The sequence below is a fragment of the Lissotriton vulgaris genome, chromosome 1_1, assembly GCF_964263255.1.
Source record: "Lissotriton vulgaris chromosome 1_1, aLisVul1.2, whole genome shotgun sequence".
Classification (NCBI taxonomy): domain Eukaryota; kingdom Metazoa; phylum Chordata; class Amphibia; order Caudata; family Salamandridae; genus Lissotriton; species Lissotriton vulgaris.
This window is the reverse complement of record NC_141685.1, coordinates 60,581,902-60,604,634: the sequence shown is the minus strand read 5'-3', so window position 1 is coordinate 60,604,634 and position 22,733 is coordinate 60,581,902. Positions and strand designations below refer to the sequence as shown.

The 22,733-nt window shown below is 43.4% G+C and overlaps 2 protein-coding genes across 2 annotated transcripts in view; one reads left to right on the top strand and one right to left on the bottom strand.

The window, feature by feature from the left end:
- The window catches only part of LOC147737261 (uncharacterized), a 365,313-nt gene that overhangs the window by 50,939 nt on the left and 291,641 nt on the right, over positions 1-22,733 (top strand). The gene's annotated exons all lie outside the window — the stretch shown is intronic.
- LOC147737265 (uncharacterized) overlaps positions 12,487-22,733 on the bottom strand; it is a 35,165-nt gene continuing 24,918 nt past the window's right edge. Inside the window, exon 3 of the mRNA XM_086936771.1 lies at positions 12,487-13,774. Within this exon, the coding sequence (XP_086792897.1) occupies positions 12,487-13,774 (1,288 nt within the window). The remainder of the gene's footprint in view (positions 13,775-22,733) is intronic.

The window sequence follows — 22,733 nt, the reverse complement described above, 5'->3', positions numbered from 1 at the left end:
TTCAAACAGACCCAGCACGTGGTCCACGAAAAATAGAAGATGAGTGAAAATGTGCTGATAAGTAATCTATTAATGTAAAATACAGTGGTCAGGCAATGCTTGTGGATATAATCTATTAAGATTTTAACTCCATAGTTTGTTCAATAAATTTACTGAGCATAATCCTTGAAGGTCCACCTCTCAGATCAGTTCTATTACAGTTTTAGTTGCGATAACATTAATAGAGATCATTGATAGAGTTTAAAAGCCATGGGTGGAATGGATCCTTCGTCTACATCTAGATTATTGTCTGTAATAGAAACCAGTACAAACAGATCAAATCTAAAAGGATTGAATATGTTTATTATAGTGCTTTAGAGTAAACCCAGAAAACGCGTAGGCCGAAGCGTAGGCCAACGGACAGGGAGAAGGCGAAGAGCGATGATGCATCTTTGCCTTCTTTTTGTGCATCAACTTACTTGAGGAGTGCAAAGGCTTCGAAGAGGAATGGTGACGACTCAGCGACCTTCCTCTCGATGGGGACTTCGAGCTGCGCGCAGTGGACTGCCAGGCCTCCAAATGCTTTCGGGACCGCTCGGGCAAAGACTTCAGGTTCATGGCTGGGCAGTCGGAGCACGACTTTGCATCGTGGTCGCGCTCCAGGAACCAAAGCCACACGAGATGCGGAGCGGTGACCGACATCAACTTGTGTCCAGAGTCACAGGGCTGAAACCGGTCCGACGATGGGACATCCCTCATGCTACCAGAAGTCAAAGAGTGAAAAAAAAGAGGTCGACCAAAGTCGAAAAAGGGTTTAGTCAAAAACTGACTAAAAGGCACGCCCTCTCCCGATCTGGGTTGTCTGGCGCGGAAAAAGACGGACGTCAGCGCGCAAGTGTGGCGTCTAAGTAGACACTACAACATCATCCCGGCGACTACGACGCCGGACACGGAGTCGACCGACCCCACCTACTGATGCGCAGGTGTACTGCTAAAAAAACATTACTCTGGATCCAGACTGAAGATTGGGGGTAATTCTAAGGTAAGGAATCTATAACTAATAGTCTCTCTTTCAGATAGAAGCATCCTGGGACCAGTTTCGGGGTAAAACCCCTCATCGGCCAGGCTAGCTTGAATCCAGTGGCAAAGTAAGCAAGGGACCCATGTCTGGGCGTACCCTGCCAACTTAGGGCATACAAAGCAAACACAAGGAGATGATGAACGAACGGCTGAAACTTTTCAGACACTCACCCCCAGTCATAGATCTGGGTTGAATATTAAGTGAGGTTCTTAAGCTCGAGTATAACATCTTCAGGCAGGATAGGCCGAAGGGGCGTGGAGGTGGGGTGGCATTAATAGTCAACAAAATGGCCACCTGTACCATCATCCCATCGGACGCGATCAAGGATTGCGAATCCCTTGCTTTCGCCATTGTCTTTTCACCACACCAATCGATGAAGGGTCTCCTAGTCTATCGGCCGCCGGGGCCCACGGGCTCTTTTTTTGAAGAGTTCCAGTCGGTGACCTCTTCTTTGTTACTTACATCAGAGCATTGCATTGTCGCCGGGGATTTCAACGTCCATATGGACGTGGAAACGGATGCCGACGCGATGAAAATGTTGGAGGTCACAGCCCCTATGGGCCTGGTTCCCTATCATGTTGGGCCGACCCATGAGAAGGGACATACCCTTGATTTGACCTTCTCTACGACCCCTATTGAGATGTTGGCCCCCACCCAGGTGCTTTGGTCTGACCACAGGCTGGTGAAATTTTATTTCTCAGTAGCTGGGAAGCCTTCCGGTGTCCCTCGGCAGACTTCCGTGGGATTCAGGGCACTTCACCGGATTACTCCGGAATTGTTGGCACAGTCCTGCGCCGATCACCCCTGTGCTTTAACGGGGAACTTAGAGGAGGATGTGGAGCGTTTACAGGTCTGGCTCTCAGAGAGGCTTAATGATCTTGCTCCTCTGAGACCTCTCCGCAAACCCGAAAAAGGTGCTTCTGCCCCTTGGTTTACGGAAGCATTGGCGGCCTCTCGTCGGCAATGCAAGGTAGCGGAAAGAGCATGGCGCGTGAAATACGACGCGACGGCGAAACTCACCTACAGGTCTCTGGCGAAAGCGTACCATCGGAACATCCTCGCGGAGAAGAAGGCTTATTTTGCTAGAAAAATTGAAGCCGCTTCCAACTCCTGTAAGGAGCTTTTCGCCATTGTGCGGGAGTTTACAACCTCTCGCGCAGCACCTACCCAGACCCCCCCTCCTGCGCCTTGGGTCAGGGCGATTGCGGACTTCTTCACCTCTAAGATCCAGCGGATCCAGGACTCCTTCCTTGTGCTGGAGCCTGAGGTGCCAGGTCGGGCGGAGAATGCCGCTGTTACCCGACCGAACGCCGGGGTGGCCCTGGCAGCGTTTCCTCCTCTCTCGCTGTCAGCTTCATTTGACCTGATGGCGGGACTAAAGTCAGGTTCCCCTCGGGATGCCTGCCCCGCAAAATTTCTGGCTAAAATGGCAGCGGTCATTAATCCACTCGTGAACCCCCTGTTGAACTGTTCTCTTGCACAGGGTGTGGTTCCCCAGTCCTGGAAGCAGGCAATGATTATTCCCCTGCTAAAAAAGCCTGGTCTGGATGTGGAGGTGTTAGCGAATTATAGACCTATCTCGCTCCTGCCGGCTTTTGCGAAGGTCATTGAAAAACACGTGCATAAGGTGCTTGCCGATTACCTGGAGTCCCACGACCTACTGCACCCTACCCAGTCGGGTTTCCGCGCCAATCTTAGCACCGAAACAGCCCTCCTGGAAGTCTCGGAGGCGATAAAGGAGGTGCTGGATTCGGGTGGGAGAGCGATGCTGGTGATGCTAGACCTGTCGGCGGCTTTTGACACCGTCCCTCATGAGGGTCTGCTTGCTAGACTCTCAGAGATCGGTCTTCGAGGGACGGTGCTCCAGTGGTTTCGATCTTTCCTGGCAGGCCGTCGACAAACGGTCTGGGCTTCTGCTTGCTCCGCCGAGATGTCGCCATTGGGTGTCGGAGTTCCTCAGGGCTCTGTCCTGAGCCCAACTCTATTTAATATCTTCATGACCCCTCTGGCGGCTCTGGCGGAGTCCTTCGGGGCCCAGATCGTTTCTTACGCCGATGACACCCAGCTCCTCTTCACCTGTGAGAGGGGTGCGGACTTCGATGGAGGTAGGATCCAGGGTTGCCTTGAGGCTGTGTTTCAGTGGTTCCATCATAACAGCCTCAAGTGCAACTCGGATAAATCCGAGGTCCTCTTTTTTGGGTGCAGTGCGGACCCGGATTGGAAAGAGTGGTGGCCTGAGAACATGTTTCCACCAGCAAGTTCGTCCCAGGTAGCTAAAAACCTTGGGATTAAGATCGACAATGGCCTCACTCTACGCTCGCAGGTAATCGGTCTCACTGGCACCTGCTTTGGCTTACTCCGGATGCTTCGCAAGTTCCTTCCCTTGTTATCGGAAGAACACAGGAAGATCACGGTGCAGGCGATTATAGGCTCGAGAATAGACTATTCCAACGTCCTCTATCTCGGCCTGCCAGAATACCTGCTTCAACGATTACAGGTTGTTCAGAATTCGGCAGCACGTGCTATCTTTGGACTATCTCGCCGTGCCCGAGCCTCGGGCCTCTTGGAGGCTCTGCACTGGCTTCCCGTCCGGAAGCGGATAGTTTTCAAAACTCTCACCCTGGCACACATAGCCTTGCACACCTCCGGAGCAAAATATCTTCAGAAAAGGCTGTCCTTTTACCTTCCTGCCAGGTCTCTTAGGTCTGAAGCCTTGTTTCTTGCTGAAGTGCCCCGTGTGAAGAGAGCTCGCATCGGTGGTCGCTCCTTTAAATTATTAGCGCCTCAGCTGTGGAACAAACTGCCTGTGTCCTTGCGCAGCACTCCTAACTTGCTGGCCTTTAGGAAGGGGCTTAAAACTTGGCTTTTTACTTCTTAGTTTCAGGTCCTATTAGGTTTCCTCTTTTTTCTGTTTCTGTTCATTTTTCCCTGTTGTGTTATGAGATTAGTGTGCAATTCAAAGCGTCGGGACACTCTTTCGAGTAGCCGCACGCTACACAAAAAACCCGTATAACATAACATAACATAACATAACTTCTCTACCCCAGTTCAAGCCCAGCCATATGCAAATCAGTCTTAACCCTGTGTCTCATGGGAACAGTCCAGACCGAACTGCCAAGTCAGGTCTCAACTGGACTGGAAACAAGCATCCTGGGATTCAAGCTAGCCTGGCAGATGACAGGTGTTAATCCGAAACCGGTCCCAGGATGCTGGTTTCCGGTCCATGGAAGACCTGGCTTGGCAGTACGGTCTGGACTGTTCCCATGAGGCACAGGGTCAAGATTGATTTGCATATGGCCTGGTCTGAACTGGGGGTGGTGAAGTGAGCTAAAGAACAATGACGGACTCAACCCAGATCTGTGACTGGGGGTGAGTGTCTGAAAAGTTTCAGCACTCCGTCCATCATCTCTTTGTGTTTGCTGGTAACACTTATTTCAAAAAGCAACCAAGTCTGCTCTAAAGTACGGGCAACTAAAAAAAAAAGCAACAGATATGAAATCACAATGGAAACCTTTACATTCTTTCAAATGAGGTTGCGTAAACATAGAGAAATGAAAAAAGGGCAAGATCAACCACCTGCAAAGAAAGGGGAACTAAAAATGTTTGAAGCAAATGTACAAACCGAGTATAAATATAGGTGCAGAGGAGTTCATTGCAGTCAGAAAAGATACAGAGAATAAGATCAGGTGACAAGGGGAAGATGAATTTCAAATACAAAGTCTGGATTAGGAAAAAGTCAGAGTAAAAGTGCGTAAGGAAAGTCTGAATGCATACTAAATTCAACCTCAGCAATAAAGGGAAATAAATACTGAAACCTATGCACTATGCAACACTGGTGGTGCCAAAGAATGGAAAAAATTGAACAGTTTGCAAAACATCCATAAAGGAGGGGGAAAATACATCAACTGGGAGAAAAAAATGAAACCTCGTTAATGCACGTTCTTAGAAAAGGTTTTTAAAAAAAAACAAAAAAAGGAACAGTGTAAACAGGAATACAGTGGACGCATAAGAACTCCTGATGTAAAAAGGATGAAACATGAATGTATGGGCTCAAAATCACAACACACTCCTCACCCCAAAACAACAAACACCTAGATTTTTGGAATGGCTTTTGGTTTAATTTTATAAAAGGGGCAGCAGGTATCTTCAGCCAGTCGATCGCGAGCTACCAGTAGCTCCCAGACACCACTGGATTAACTCACAGGTTTGAGTTAATTTTTAAATAAGAACAAGGTCATATTTTCCTTTTAAAGTTAAGGGAAGGTTGTGTTTATTTTATATTATTATCATCAGGCTGCAGCTAGCAGAGTCTGATAATGTAAATGAAATTTTTTTACCAAGCGCACGATTACCAAAAAGGCTGACCTCAATGATTGGATAGAGTTCCACCATCTGGAGGTAGAGTAGGAGAAACGTCTCCCTCCCCAATGGACACTTTGTATTCTGGGTACACATACCTGCCTAATATTGCTGGATCATAGAGTACGAGAAGGGGAAAATCTTTGAACGTCTTGTAGGAAGCGAGGGTGAACCTGATGCCGTGCCTTATGGGCACAGCATGAGGCTTTGAATTGAATTATTTCCCTAATAAACAGCCGATGGAGGTCTGAAATGGCTTCAAAGGCTGAGCAGAATTTGGGGAGGGTCTTCATCACTCTTGCTGCCACATTTTGGACTGTTTGCAACTTATTGAGAAGATAACTGGGAACCCATATAAAGTTCAATAAAATAATCCATTTTAGATACGACAAGAGCCAGGATAACACTTTTCCTAAGCTCCATGGGAAGGAAGGGCAAGATTTTCTTTGAATGTTTTAACATAAGGAAACAGGAAGAGTTACCTGATTGGAGTGGTCAATAAAAGTGAGTTTTGAGTCAAAGACTACTACCCAAATTTCTATCCCTCTGGACTGGGAGTGGGAGGGGCTCGAGACTGTATGCCACCAAAAGATGTTCCAGAAGGAGGAATCCTTACCAAATAGCACTAACTCTGTTTTTTCTACATCTAATTTTAAGAAATTCTTCTGCATCCAATTAGTGATGCTAGTCATACTCGTTCTAAAATCTTTTGCCACTTTTTCAGGTTCTGCAGTAACCGATACCACTATTTGGGATCACTGGCATAAAAGAATGTAGAGAACCAGCAGGATCGAACTAGTCCAATTAATGGAGTGCTGTAGGCATTAGGCAAAGTCAGCCTTATTGAAGATCCCCGAAACCCCACAAGGAAGTGAAAATGGGGCAGAGGTAAAATCTTTCAAAGGTACCAATTGCTCTCTGTTTGACAAAAAGAACCTGGTCAGTTTGAGAGCACTACCTTTGATGCTTATACTTTCTAAACGGCTTACCAAAGATAAATGGTTAACCATATCAAATGTGGCCGAAAGATCCAATAGGATCAAGGCCGTTTAATCTCCTCTATCCACAATGGATCTGATCTCTTCAGTTACTGCTGATAAGGTCGACTCGGTACCGTTGTAGGGTCTAAACCCATGTTGAGCAGGATCCAGACAGTCGGTATTTTCAAAGAAGGTGGTGATCTCCTGATTCATGGCCTTTTCTAAAATTTCATCAGGAAGAGGAAAGACCAAGTTGGATCAGAAGTTCTTTACATCTGAGGGATCGAGGGAAGGAGACTTTAGAAGTGGCAAAATCGATGCCTTTTTCTAAGCATCTGGAAAAAAGACGGACTTGAGCACCACTGCAATAACAAAATGAGATGAGCAGAAATGGTAGCTGAAACCGAATGGAGGGCAAGAATCTGAAGGGCGCCACATTTCATAGTGCTGATAAGATTAGATCATTTCTCTTCAGAAAGTGGGGAGAAGTGTGGCTTAATGGTTAGAGCAGTGGATTTGGAAGGGCAACTGCACTCTTTTAACTAGGTGTAGTGGAACGTTAGTTCGGTATGTGTGCTGCGCTGGTATGTAGCCTGCAAACATATTCATGCGCTTTAACAAATGTAACATGAATATGAATGTTATGCTGATCTAAGATAATTTGTTGATGAAAATTAAATAAATGTACTAACGTCTAAATTCAAATTGAGTAGTGCGTACTGGTGTCCTGGTTCTCAACCAGGCCAAATTTACCTTAATGGTTAGAGCAGGCAGACCTCGAAGCAGAGCTCTGGCCAGGGACCAAGGTTCGATTCCTGCCCTGGCGGGTCTCGGGCTCATTAATTCCCCTGACCGGATATTCTCACCTCAGTGCCTATTCTGATCATGGGTCCCACGCTGCAACTCTGGGCAATAGCTTGCTTAGTCTCCACAACGGCCCCCACAACGCGAGGGATGCCTGATCTGCACCATGGGGATGCCCAGGAGTGGACACTTCACAGGAAAAGCCAGGAAGGGTTCCCTTGTGATATTCGTACAAGCGCCGGGAAACCCACTGCAGATAGCTGTGCGCTATACAAGTACAAAAACATTTACAAAAACATTACCAGGAAATGGTAAGTTAGTTTATTCACCGTACGTTCCTCCACTGTATCTGTCCCTAAAGATTATCTGGTGTTATCTTAAAATCCAGGAATACTTTATTTACTTTAAAAAAAGAATTTGGCTTTTTCATCATAGCTTTTTGGCTGGGAGTTGCTAAATGTTTATAAGCAAAGGATGAAAGTGATTTAACTGTGTTGAACAATAGGCTGTAACTCTTCCTCCAAAATTGTTATTGGTGCCTTCATTTTCTTTTACATTTCTTGAGATCATAGGAGTACCATGGCGCGGAAGGCGCAGACAGATCATTCGACTTCAATCTAAAAGGCCCTACTTGACAAACTGACTGGAAACAATGTGCGAGATGATTAGCCTTGAGTAGCTCAAGATTTTCACTGATCAGAAGTGGCTCTCACTTCAGAAAAGGTTGAATACCCCTGTTGTAAACACTTAATATCCCCAAAATCAAATAATTTGAAAAATGCAACAAAAAAAAGAAATGTGCTACAAAACAAAGAGTTTCAGTTGGGCCAGTCCTGTGAAAGGGGGCCCGTTTTCACACTTGCAACGATTGTCTAGGATAGATAGGTCAGGCATGATGCAAATTGTGAAAGGGAGATGGGCACACATGTTAATTCCACCCTTTACAAGTGGGAGTTCAAAAATATGTATCCAGCCCACAAGGTTCTAAGTTTCCCAGAAGTGTACTGAACCCCAGACCAACCGGAGCCTTGAAGTTGAAAGAGTATATTGTAGTTACCGGACAGCCCAAGAGCTCTAAAACCAGCAGAATCTACCATCCAAGACTCAAAACAAGAACAAAAAGAAGTTAGAATAGCCTAGCCCTTTTCCATGCCACCCTACCCCACAGCACTGCCACCAACCCAACCCACCACCATAGCCCATTTCCCCAAAACACTGCCATCACCCGTTCCCACAAAACACTGGCCCTTTCTGCTTGCCATAAAGCAAATCCCCACACTGCAATCTACCCTCAAAACACTACATGGCTACACTGTCTGCTTCTGCCATAACACTGCCCTCTATCCTGCCACCCCCACCCAAACTGACCCCTACATTGTGCCTATTGCCAAACACGAGCCTCTACATTGTACCCTGACAACACTGGACCTCCAGCACCAAAACACTAGTGATATAAAGCTGGATGAGAAGGGGTGAGTGGGAGCCACCAAAGAAAGGCCAGAGGGCTCAACCAGTTCTTTTTCAAGCAGTGGACGGGCCCTGGCGCGTTCGGTGGGCCCCTTTAGAAAAATATTGGCCCACTGGGCCCGGTGTTCCACTGCATTTAAATCTTGCCTTGTCCCCGGTCCCACCACATCCCCCGTGGGAGTTGGACCCCTGCATTAATATACGGCCCCCTCTCAGGGGCCATCATGCTGGTTTGCCCATGCCCCCTTCGATTTCCATGCCTAGGGCACCCACAGCCCTTGGCGAGGATAAGGAAGAACGGACAAGCTGTAGGAGTGGAGGAGACAGGCGCACACTGCTGCAGCATGCCAGTATAACACACCTGATCTTTTTTTCGGTGCCCCGTTCTCCAACGTACAGTCTGTTCTCTCCTCTGGCGGAGAAGAGTCCAAGCTGTAGCCAGGAAGGTCCTACTGTCTGGTGGTGGAGTCTGAAGCCCTCCAGATGAATGCAAAACAGCAGGCAGGTCGGTGAGGAGTAAATAAACAAAGAACACATCACTTGCCTGCTGCTGAGACTCCTCCTTTTATTGGCCCATTGGCGAGCTCTGGATCAATGCAAGGACGAGGTAGCATTCACTGGCATTTTTTTGAAAAATGCAGACTTGTTACAAAACTGGCGATTTTTTTTTGCACATCGCTAAATCCTGGAGGGTCTCAATGACAATGCTCCCAAATATAATCATGCCCTGTGGGAAACAGTGGCCCAAACTCTTCCGGCGAACACAGGCTATTCAGGATAGATGTGTGGCAGCAAAGTTTTCACTATGTTGTGACTTGGACATAGCCTATTGCCTGAGTCAAGCGATTGGCATGAGTGTGGAACTTCGGTGTATTGCCTGGATTAGGTCTATACGCTTCTATAAAGATACCCAAGCATCGTTAATGGACAAGCTATTCGATGGCTCTCACCTTTTAAGCAAGACAGCGGACTAGGCCCCAGACAGATTCCTTGGGTCTGTCTGCCTCCGCCACGCAATTTCATCACAAATCTCGTCCCCTTTTGGTTCCTGTAAGGTTTTTCAATACTGCCAGCGCCAGGCCCTGCTGCAAACGCAGCAGGTCTCCCAGTTCTTTCATGGCCATGTCCAGGACATCATGCCACTGAGTGACCTGCCTCTACAACTGGTGCTGCTGCAAAACCTCTTTGTGTCATTCCAGACACTGACTCACCCTATTGTAGGCAGCATCCAACATTTTCTCCAAAGAATTAGATTATGCCAGTGGCAGACCCCTCTCCCTATTCCACCTAGACTTAAAAGTGGCGACGGAAGTATCACTTCTGGGATGGGAAGGCCATATGGAAAACAGAGATTAGGGAACCCTCATCACCAGCAGAGACCCAACTCCACATCAAGCTATTGGAGTTGCGAGCATTTCACTTGGCGGTGGAGGTCTTCCTGCCCACCATCACAGGAGGGCGGGTGCAGTTTCTCACAGACAAGACAGTCAATGACGATGGTTTCATCAGGAAGAGTCACACTTGAACTTGTTTGACAGCGAGCCGAGGATTCACTGGCTGCAGTTGTTTGGTCCGGCGAACGGGCGCTGGAACTGCTTAGTTGAACGTGAGTTCCTCCCAGGTACGCTGCCCCGAGATACAGAAGAATCCTTACTGGGTTGTATTGAATATAGTTGAGAAGCATATTGGGGAGGCGGCGATGTACCGTCCTGATGAGACCACGGTAATTAACTGGAACGGTCGAAACATCAACTATACAGGGACTATTTCATAAAATTATGTCTTCTAAGAATAGCTTTGCTTAACTTGTATTGTACAAAAATATTTACACCCCTGTTTCTGTGTACAAAATGTGGATCAGTCTGTTTTATCATCATATCACTTTCATCTTGAGCACTGCGCAGTCATCACTCATCGATTTATATATACACTATATATACACTTGCTGCTGAGAATGCAATTAGAATTTTTGGAAATGAAAAGGCCTCATCTGAATTCTAATCATGATAAAAATGGTGAATTAATATCTGCCCAGGGCCTGCATATGTGATACAGACCTGTGAGATAGTGAACTCATAAACCCCTGTATTTGTTCAAAGTGCGCATGGGAAGTGCTTCTATGCGTCTACGCTTGTCACATCTGGAACAGAATGATGTCGACACTGAGCTGCATGATGTCTCCTACTGCACGCAGCAGGACTGCTTTAAAGTTTGAGGATCCAGTCTGGCATGTTGGGAATATTCACAAGGTGAGGAATCTGCAGGTAAAGGAGTATCCATCAGAAAAAGCGTTACCAAAGGCAAGTAACTGGTTTGTTATGTTTTCCTGCTGTTGTATATTATCTAATTCTGGGTGGTGAACTTCGCTGGCGGAGTTTTCCGAACTCTGCTCCGTGAAACGTAGCAAGGTTTTTTCAATGCTCATGCTCTTTAACGTCATGTGCTGGAGCGAGGAATATCCACCTCCTGATGAGGTCCAGTTGGTGAGCAAAATAGACCTCCTGGCAAGATTTCTCAAAGAGGGTCGTCGGATTTCTCAATGTGAGTGGTCGTGGCAGGTCACAACCACTCCCGTTGAGAAACCTTCATACGCATTGACAAAGCTGCCGCTCGAGTAGAAGCAGCTGCACCCTCTTGCGCTGCACATGGTGCCATTCGTGTTTATTTTTACAGGGCAGGACAAACAATCGGAGATCAAAATCACCACCAACGGCATGACCCTTACGCACTCCACTGCTCGCGGAACTCCGCGTAGACCGCCAGAGTTTTTTTGTCCCTTCGCGGAGTTCTTCATTGAGGAACTCCGCCTAGGCTTAATCTTATCATGAAAATATAGATTTCAGTCAGTTACGAAACAAGGGTGAGTAGAAACCTCCTTGGGTAGAGTAAAATATTTATAAGACATTAATATTGCGATTTTTTGGGAAATTATTTGATTTTGCGAGTACTAACACTTCTCTGTGCCACGTAAAGACCTTGAGAGTTTTGTAACTTTCAGATACTCAAATTGTGGATTCTGTTGCAATTAAAAATACTTCAAGGCCTGAAATTTCTTTGGAGGTTGCATGCGGGCAGCCTAAGTTATCCTGCAAGAGTTTCTTGATGAATCCTATTGCAACTACAATATGTACTCTCTAATGTAAAGTCAGCTTAGAAGCTTTTCTGCAACTCAAGATATGCCTTACTTTTCACCTGATGTGGATGCATTTCTCATGTTTGGTGAGATCTCCTTTCTGAGTATAACGTTTCTGGCTTTCCCCTCCTGTATAAGGCTTTAGTTCAGTGTGAAGTCTCTCTTGTGAAGTGAGATTGTATTCGTGATTAAACCTTATCTGACATTCAGAACACACATAAGGCTTTTTTCCCCGGTGTGAGTTCGCTCATGACAAGTGAGAAGTAATTTGTAACCAAATCTTTGCTTGCATTTCAAGCACTCATAAGGTTTTTCCCCAGAGTGAGATCTCTCATGAAGCATAACTCTGTCTTTCAGATTCAAGCTTTTATGGCATAAGGATTTTCTCCAGTGTGGAGTTTCTCATGGTGAGATAGTGTTTTTCTCTGCAGCGTTTCTGGCATTCAGAGCACTCATAAGGTTTTCATCAGTATGGAGTCGCTTATGGTTAGTGAGGCTGTGCCTATCAAATAGGAATTTCTGGCATTCACAGCGTTGGTAATGTTTTTCCCCTGTGTGCATCTGCTCATGTAGAGTGAGATTGAGTTTAAAATTGATGCTTTTCTGGCATTCGGAATTATTTTGAAGGTGTGTTTTCTTATGGCGCTTGTAACCATCTCTACCTCTGAATTTTAGAGCACCGATCATTTTTTTTCTCCAGTGTGGATTTTCACATGTTCAGTGAGATGAGATTTTTGTCTGAAACATTTTTGGCATTCGGAGCACTGATAAGGTTTTTCCCCAGTGTGGATTCTTATATGGTAAGTGAGACTCCTTTTTTTACTGAAACATTTATGGCATTCAGAGCACTGATAAGGTTTTTCCCCAGTGTGGGTTCTTATATGATGAGTGAGACTGTTTTTTCCAATGAAACATTTCTGGCATTCAGAGCACTGATAAGGTTTTTCCCCAGTGTGGGTTCTTACATGATGAATGAGACTGTTTTTTGTACTGAAACATTTTTGGCATTCAGAGCACTGATAAGGTTTTTCCCCAGTATGGGTTCTTATATGCTGAGTGAGACTGCTTTTTTCACTGAAACATTTGTCGCATTCAGTGCACCGATAACGTTTTACCCAAGTGTGGGTCCTTGTATGTTTAGTGAGTCTCATTTTGTCAATGAAACATCTCTGGCATTCAGAGCACTGATAAGGTTTTTCGCCAGTGTGGACTCTCACATGTGCAGTTAGAAGTGATTTAAGTTTGAAATCTTTTGGGCATTCAGAGCACTGATAAGGTTTTTCCACAGTGTGGGTTATTGTATGTCGAGAAAGACTTCCTTTGTCACTGAAACATTTCTGGCATTCAGAGCACTGATAAGGTTTTTCCCCAGTGTGGGTTTTTATATGCTGCGTGAGATGGATTCTTTCACTGAAACATTTCTGGCATTCAGAGCACTGATAAGGTTTTTCCCCAGTGTGGGTTTTCATATGCAGCGTGAGATAGCCTTTTTCACTGAAACATTTCTGGCATTCAGAGCACTGATAAGGTTTTTCCCCAGTGTGGGTTCTTGTATGCCGAGTGAGACAGATTTTTTCACTGAAACATTTGTGGCATTCAGTGCACTGATAAGGTTTTTCCCCAGTGTGGGTTATTGCATGTCGAGAAAGACTTTGTTTGTATCTGAAACATTTCTGGCATTCAGAGCACTGATAAGGTTGTTCCACAGAATGGGTTATTGCATGTTTAGAAAGACTTTGTTTGTTACAAAACCTTTTCTGGCATTCAGAGCACTGATAAGGTTTTTCCCCAGTGTGGATTCTTGTATGTTCAGTGAGTCTGCTTTTGCAACTGAAACATTTCTGGCATTCAGAGCACTGAAAAGGTTTATCCCCAGTGTGGGCTCTTCTATGCTGAATGAGACTGTTTTTGTAAATGAAACATTTCTGGCATTCAGAGCACTGGTAAGGTTTATCCCCAGTGTGGGTTCTTCTATGCCGAGTGAGATTTGTTTTGTAAATGAAACATTTCTGGCATTCAGAGCACTGGTAAGGTTTTTCGCCAGAGTGGGTTATTACATGTCGAGAAAGACTTTGTTTGTTACAAAACCTTTCCTGGCATTCAGAGCACTGATAAGGGTTTTCCCCAGAGTGGATTCTCATATGTTCAGTGAAATAAGATTTACGGTTGAAACTTTTTTGGCATTCAGCACACTGGTAAAGTTTGTCCACAGAGTGGGTTAATTCATGTCGATATAGACTCGGTTTGATACTAAACCTTTTCTGGCATACAGAGCACTGATACGGTTTTTCCCCAGTGTGGATTCTCATATGCTCAGTGAGATAAGATTTACGCCTGAAACTTTTTTGGCATACTTTGCACGGAGAGTGGTTTCCTCCAGTGTGGATTCTCATATGCTCAGTGAGATAAGATTTACGTCTGAATCTTTTTTGGCATACATTGCACTGAGAGTGGATTCCTCCAGTGTGCATTCTGTCAAATTCTGTGAGATAAGATTTATGGCTGTATCTTTTTTGGCACAAGTAACTTTTTTCCCCAACTTTGGTTATTTTGCCTCGATTAAGGCGTGTTTGAACACTGAATTTGTTCTCAAAGTCCGTGTTTTTATAAGGTGTATTCCTAGAGTTAATATCTCTGCATTTAGTTTTCTCTTGCTTATATGCCACAATAAGAGTGAACCTGATTTTAGAGTCAGGATTGTTTAGATAATGTTCAGCATTTATCTCTAAAAGAAATTGAGTGTAATCTTTTTAACACTTGAATTGAGCAAAATATGTCTGGAAGCAGCCCTGTAACACCTGTTGAAATCGTTCTAGCAGATAATAGTCTTTAGGTAATAGCCTCTCCGGTAGCAAATTATTTTGTGACTGAAGCTTTTCTCCAATCTATTTCTATAGGTTCTTGGCAATGCAGTAATAAGGTGTTGGTCTGATATTTAATGATTAAACTGATAAGTACCTTTTTGCACTGACGTAAAGGCAGTAACTGAGGGCGTTAGAACGTGCACAGTACTATTGTGGATCACCAGTCGCAGAACATCAGTTCCTTTTACCCTTTCTATGTTTGGTGTAAGGTTAAGGTTTGTAGTTCTGAAGACGAGGATTTATTTACATTACCTATAGTGCAACGTTGCTCATCTAATCGAGTTTTATATTTAACAGTTTTACATATCACTCATGCACAGCAGATAATGTTGAGGCGATTTACATAGAATTACAGAACAGTACACAATAAAAAGAAAACAATCTGAAATGGTCATGAACACTATAAAATGGTGAATTTTTAAGGTTTTCCCAAGAGTGAGCAGAGGGGGTTGCGGTGTTCTATCCAGAGGCAGATAGTCTCAAACCTGCGTAACTGGTTAAAAATGGTTGTTGAACAAAGGTGATTTTCCAATCTTTTGCTTCTTAAGAGTCTTTTTTCAGCGTATTTTCTTTGATGGTATGCAGAAGATACCTTTTGTTACAACTTTCTTTTTTGCAGTGTGTGATTCCTCTCTGGAATTACATGATTCTTTAGATGAACTTTATTCTGTCATGCTAAGGCAAATTGTCTTTCTGATAATATTTCAGATGAGGATGCTGAAGTGGTCTTTCTACATTATTTCTGATGCTGTGTGCACAGATATGGCTTTGCTCTGGGTCAATGAAATGCAAAATTAGAGACGTCACTTACAGGTTTAGTACTTTCCTCGCCACACCTAGATTTTTGGAAATTGTTTAAACGGAGAATGCTGGATGTCCTTAAGTTTTTCAAAATAATCCTTATGGCACTGACATTCAGTTGCTTAGTGCTAAATCTTGCTTTCTTCGTCCGTAATTTCAATCACCTATAGTATTAAAATTAAATAGTTAATACATGTACATTTCCAAAAATATAATTTACAAGACAAATCAATGCAGAATTTTGAAAATGTTGAGCTGTTTTTCAGACAGAGCAGAGTGTAGAATGGTAGCCTGAGAGTACTTGGATGTAGGAGTGAGGATTTGTAGAATTTTCAAAATTGTATTAAGCTCACAAAGGATACATGTACCCTATGGAGTTGCAACATAGAATCCCAAAGGCAGATATTAAAGTCATATGGACCGGCACCAAACAGATATTTAAAAAATATATACTATTTATTAATTTGTAATGCAGATTTCTGGGACGGGAAGGACTCCTCCACGTACACCAGGTGTTTCCCCCTGCCCTGAGTTACCACCTACTTGTATCCGGTATCCTGACTTAAGTTTTGGCCTCTGCCTCAAGCAAATCTATTGTGTGCTGCGAGGACTATGCCTAGACCAATCCCTCAACTATGGTCCAGAGTATGAATCAAGGGCAATGAAATTAAGGTGTACTTTGATGTGTTCATACTGGAAACAACCATGACTAAATATCATATTGTGAAGGTGAGGGTAAACAAATGTCTCCAACAAAACCCTTTTACCCTCTATTTAAGGAGGTACAAGCAGTTATGAAAAATAAATGCCTAAACAAGCAAGCTGATGGTATAAAAATGATAGAGAATGGGAAAATTCAGTCCTTAGAAATGCTGTAAGTGGATGAATGTAATAAACAGGTGGAGAATAAGCCATCACAATTGGAAACAAATAGAGCAAAGAATGAGAGTATCAGAGGGGATGAAACGAATAGAGATTTGTTAAAAACCTGGAAGGATATTAAATTACCACAAGATCTGGGAACCAAAACGAAGCAGTTACATAAACATCAACAATCATGGTCTCAAACTGTTAATAATCATAATGGAAGGTTAATTGAGCATGCTCAAGGTGAAAATAGCCTGCAACAAATTAAATTAAATAACCCAGATCAAAAAAGAAGGAGTGGTGCAGGTAACTTCTACGCCGGAATAAAAATCTAGGGGTAATAATGTTATCTTGACTCGTGGGAACATATTACAACTGTGTAATGCAGTACCCTCATTTAAGAAAATTAAATGTACCGACATAGAATCAATTGAATTCCACACATCAAGAAGAATAATCGCGAATCGACATTAGTAATTTGGACATATTCTACTGCCGCCAGCCTTATTATGCAAGAACATAATCTCTTTCAGGACTGGGGAATAAAAATAACAACTCCCCTGCAATAGTTGTGGGCAAAAGCTCTATATGCTTGCAAAAGGAGTAATTCAAGATGCTTTTGGATTCTAGAAAACAAACTGAGTAGATCTAGTAGGAAATCTACTTCATCAACAGTAACTGAATCTGAATGGGTATCGTTCATAGATATGCATTTGAATCCTACTCCTAAAATGGCTGTGAATTCTACTGATTGGGCTATAAATGGAATAGGAGGAGAAAAGAAAGATAACAGAAAACCAAGCATGTACATTAATAAAGAATCAGAGATCCAATGGTGCCCCCGGCCCACATGGGATTCCCACTGTGTTGTATAAGGAGAAAGCATCATATTGGTTGAGCTATCGAACACCAGTTTTTAATCATGCTCTCCAATCAAGAACAGTCCCCGAGGCATGGAAGGGATCTATAATTTCTCCTATATATAAAAGTGGGGACTGGTCCCTCCCATCCAATTACAGATTAATTATGCTCCAAGATATCGAAGCTAAATTAGTAGTATCGATTCTACTTAAGGAGTTAATTGATTGGGCTAATGAAAACCATTTAATTCCACCGAACCAATCGGGTTTTGTACACGGTCAAGGTACAACAACAAATGTGTTAACACTGGGAATTTTAATGGAAAAATATAAAACAAAAAAACAGCCATTATATTTATGTTTCGTTGATTTTAAAGCTGCCTTTGACTGCGTAAATAGGCAGATTTTATGGAGGAAACTGGATTGTTATGGCATTAGCTACAGCCTTTTAAATGCAATACAATTGTTATATACTGATACCTGGAAAAGAGTCCAGCTAGGGAATGGCTCAAACTTTCGAGGAAAATTAAAAAAACTCAAGGCCTAAAGCAAGAGTGTGTTTTAGCTCCATATTTATTTAATCTATTTTTATCAGACTTTACCCTTGCACTGAACAATGAGTTAGCAGACTCACCAAAGCTGGCTGAAAAACAAATATCAAACTTATTATACACTGATGACGTCGTCCTGCTAAGCCAAACAAGGATAGGACGGCAGCAATTAATAAACAAAACATCAATGTATTCAATTGAGAACAAAATGACAATAAACGAAACAAAAACAAAAGTAATGGACGTCAGTACCAAGAAATGGAAGGGCAGTCAATACAAAGGGTACCACCAAAAGCGAGAGTCAGAAAAAGTTCAATGTTATAAATATTTTGGGATACTGTTTGACGAGAAATGATCTTTTTCGTACCATAAAATGGAGATGAAGAAAAGAGCCAAAAGTCTACAAGGGGCTTTTCGCCTACTTTATAGCTCCTTGGGAGGCCCAACTTATACTCCATTAATAAAAGTAATAAAAGCAAAATTTCTCCCGAGCCTTATATGGAAGTGAAATACTCGTGGCTTGATGCCGCCCAGGCGGCGTGCTCCAGCCTTGAGACGCTGGCGCTGCTTTGCCAAAAGCATATTGAATTCTCGGATGAATCTAGCCGTGAACTTTCCTTCCTTGGTAGAGAGGATCAAGCACGCCGCTTTGGGGAGGGAGACCGCCCGGGGTGTACCCTTGCTAACCTCCTACATCCACCACTCGCTGCCTCCTATATAGGCATGGGCGGAAAATCCGTTCCGCTCGCGGATTTTGCGGATTTTCGGGAAATCCGCAATCCGCGAGATTTGCGAATTTCCCGCAAAATCCGCAAATCCGCGAGCAGCGGATTTTGCTCGCACTGCTCGCACTGTTCGCGTGAGTTCGCGCCCCGCGAATAAGTGCAAAATTGCAGAAATACGATCTTAGCAAAACTGAAAGTAACTACTTACCAGGTTCAAAAGTTCAGGCACATCATTAGTAGCCATTTCCTGTAGTGCTTCCTGAGGGGCCCCTCCAGAGTTCAGTTGCCAGTTGAAACTATTATGTGACCCTGCTCTGAACCTCAGAATAGTTACACATATGCCACAAAGGTCCTGAATTACAGCTAAGGGAGACAAGTAGGAGCCAGGCTGGAAGTTAAAATCCATTAATCAGCCCCTAATTCATTATTGTCAGTTGGGGCAGGGCAGGTGTTGTAACTAATTTTGCAACAATGAAAGCACTTAGCAAGTGCAAAAGATCACTAATCAGGGCGCACTAAGGAAGCAGGTGCCAGCTAAAAAAATATTCTGTGACACATTAATCAGCCCCAAATTAATTCAGGTCACTTGAGGCAGGGAAGGTGTGCTTTGCTTTGCCGAAAATAATGTACACTGGACAACCAGAGGGTGTGGTGATGAAACAGAGGGTGGCATGGGTGGGCCAGAGGGTGGCATGAGTAGTCAGAGAGTGGCAGTGGTGACAGAGAGTGGCAGTGATGAAGAAGAGTGTCCCAAACAGGCTGGACACGTAGAAACAACAAGTTCGCAAAACTTGCGACCCGACAGGTAAGTTCGCAAATTGCGAAATTGTAAAAACCCTCGCGAACTGGCAGAAACACGGGCGAACACAAAAAAAAAAAAAAAATCCGCAAATTCGCGGGAATTCGCGGATTTTGCGGATTGCGAATCCGCAAATCCGCAAAATTCGCGAACGCGAGATCCGCAAAATTCGCTCATGCTTACTCCTATATAACTGCTCTCAGTGATGGAGCCTGGACAGGACCACCTCTCCGGAAGATATTAAATCTCGTTTTCTCGACTTTTATTCTCACTTCTATTGTGCCGGCACTCCCTTGCCACAGGAGGAGTTCGACCAATATTTTGAGTCCTTCGTCCTAGTCTGGCTCGAAGACTACCACCGAACATTTCTTGATGAGCCATTCTCCAGGGTAGAAATATTGGCAGCCATCAACAGCTTACCTAGTGACAAGTCCCCTGGCCTCGTTCTACAAATCGTTCGCTGACATCCTGGAACAGCATCTGGAGGCCATGCATAATGAGTCTTTCGACACCGGGCGATTCCCGCAGTCCCTGCACGAAGCATTGATAAATTTGCTCCTTAAACCTGACAAGCCTGCCGACCGTCATGACTCCTACCGCTCTCTTTCCCTAATAAACATTTTATTTTGATCGGGGTAATGTATCTGTTCCTAGCTGCTACAACAATCTCGCTTGGACATACAAACAGAACATGTTCTAGATCTTGCACCCCACCTTTACATAAGTCACAGAGATTTGTCTCTCCTTGATTTGATGACCACTTAAAAGTGTATGATTTCAGCGGTAATATTCTTAGCCGTACTTGAAGAATAGCTCGCCTTACTCCATGATTTAGATTAAAAAAGATATATGGTTGCGTTTTTTTAAAAACTATTGTGTCCGCGTACTGTTTGTACATTGAGAGCCTGGAGCAGTGTTGAATATCCAGTTCCATGCCTACCCTTGGAGTTAAAGCAGACTTTCAGCTGGGCTGGTGTCCAAGATGTTAACATTTCTAGAGAAACTGATGTTTAAAAGCATTACTTAGGTTTTTTCCAAATATATACTTTGGATAGTCTTGCTCCAGTGACTCTATTTTTAACAGTGCTCTAAGTGTTCCTGGATCTGCGTGAGCCAGGTTATATGCCCATCTAATTATGTTTATGATCCCTCTGGCATAGGAATTAACTAACGATAGTTCTAGCCTGAGAGCTTGAACCGGAACTGCTTGCGGCATCCTGATTAACTTCCGCAGGATTTTCCCTTCTTTGATATCCATTTGAGACCATTCTTTTGTTGGGATATGTTCTATTGCAAATGATAAAACTGCTGGAATTTCCGCATTATAAACCTGGAGCAAGCAGGAGAATTTTCTTCGACCAGTGGATGAGTAAAGTCTTTGGAGAGCCCCTGTATGGGCATCTGCTTTATGTCCCATTTTTTGCAAATGAGGCTGGTTGCGCAAAGTCTGAGTAAATGTTCTTCCAAGATATATATATTCTTTAACAATTTCCAATGGATTACCTCCTAGTAGCCAGTTATATTTGCAATAAGTCTTCTTTCCTTTAAATGGTAACATTTTTGTTTTAGTGGTATTTGGGATTAAATAGTTTTCATCTGTATATGTGGTGAGTGCCATGAGGTTTCGTTGGAGACCAAAGGGAGTCAGATCCAAGATTACTACATCATCGGCGTACATCAGGCAGTGAATTAATTTTGGTGGAAGCAATCTTCGGCGGAAAGTTATTGACCTCATTAAGAGTTTCTGGTAGATCGCTCAAATATAAGGAGAATAATAGGGGGGCTAAGAGACACCCCTGTCGCAGGCCATTTGGAGTTGGAAATGGGGAGGTTAGACCCTTCTCCCTCCCCATTTGAACTTGGCACCAAGTCCCAGAGTACAATGATGTTATTAAATGGAGAAGATGTTGTGGTATTCCCATTTTCTGTAGTTTGATCCAAAGTTTGACTCGATCGACCTTGTCGAAGGCAGTGATAAAGTCTACAAATACTGCATATACTACCTGCGATTTTTTTACCACGTATTTTTCTAATATTGTTTGAAGTACTGCAATATTATCTCTGACTGAGTGTTTGGGTCTGAATCCTGCTTGGTAGAGTGGAATGGAGCCGGTTGAGTGTGCCCATTCTTTTAGATGATCTAGAAGTACGGCAGCAAAAATCTTCCCGGTTGCATCTAGGAGAGCTATTTGTCGGTAGTTCCCGGGGAGCAGTCTCAAACCTTTCTTATGAATTGGGATTACTATGCTTCCCTTCCAGGACTTTGGAGTTTCCCCTGTACTAATTATGTGGTTATACGTGCATGTTAAAAAGTTACTCCACTCTTTTGATTTGTTCTTTAAGACCATAATCGGGATTTGGTCTGGGCCCATTGCAGCCGAGCTTCTTGCCTTTTTTATGTAATGTTCTACTAAGGAAGGTGCTAGTGGCTCAATGTTTATGACTTTATCCTGTCCTATATCGATTTGCATTACTGTGTCGCAGTTGGAGACTTGGTTTACTTTGTATAAATTAGTTAAATATGTTTCCCAGTCTGAAGGTGGGACAGGATTTTATTTTAACATTTTTTTTGTTCCTGTTTCTTGTGCTATTATTGTCCAATATGTACGTTTGTCTTGTCTTTTTGCTGCTATCTGTAGGTCTATCCATTTTTTATCCTGTAAGATTTGATTTTCTTTTAATTTTTGTCTTCTGCAATAGTTTTTTAGTTTATTGATTTCCTGTTTTCTGGTGTCAGAGAAATACAGGAATTGCGCCCTAATTAATTTGTTTAATTCCCTTGCCTTGGGATCTGACGTCAATCTTTTGTTGCCTTGTGTTTTTATCATTCTTTGTTTTCCACTCTTCTGTAGTAGTTGAACAAGATTCTTGGCAACTGCCTCAAAATTTAATATTGGGTTTATGTTGTGATTAATTGAAAGTAAATTTGAATTCTCAATTGTTTGGGTGATTTTTTCGAAGGTTTTAGGGTTCCACGCTAGCCGACCTTGGACTGAATTTATGAGAGCTGTTCTGTGCAGTTCCATTATATGTACTGGAGTTGTTTGTTTCAATGTTATACCTGTTGTTAATTGAAGAATAGCGTGGTCACTTCCTTTCTCGAACTTTATATTAAGTTGATGGGCTAGAGCAAAAAGGCCTGGACTGCAGATCATATAGTCAAGGATTGATGCACTGAATCCTCCCTTTCTTGTAAAGGAAGCTGGGATGTCACCTTCTATATTGCCATTTAGAAGTACTCCTTTGAGAGTAACGAGTGATGCAAAAATGATTTTCCCTCTCTTATTTGGTTTACATTCTGAGGGAAATTGAGGAATGGGTATTGCCTGAGCCTCATTTTTTTCTCCTGAATCCCATGTTTCTAATAAATCATTAGAGATTTGCCCATTTAGGTCTCCTATAAGGAGCATCAGCGGGAAATTCTGATCTTCTACCACCTTTTCAATATCCTCGAAAATATTTA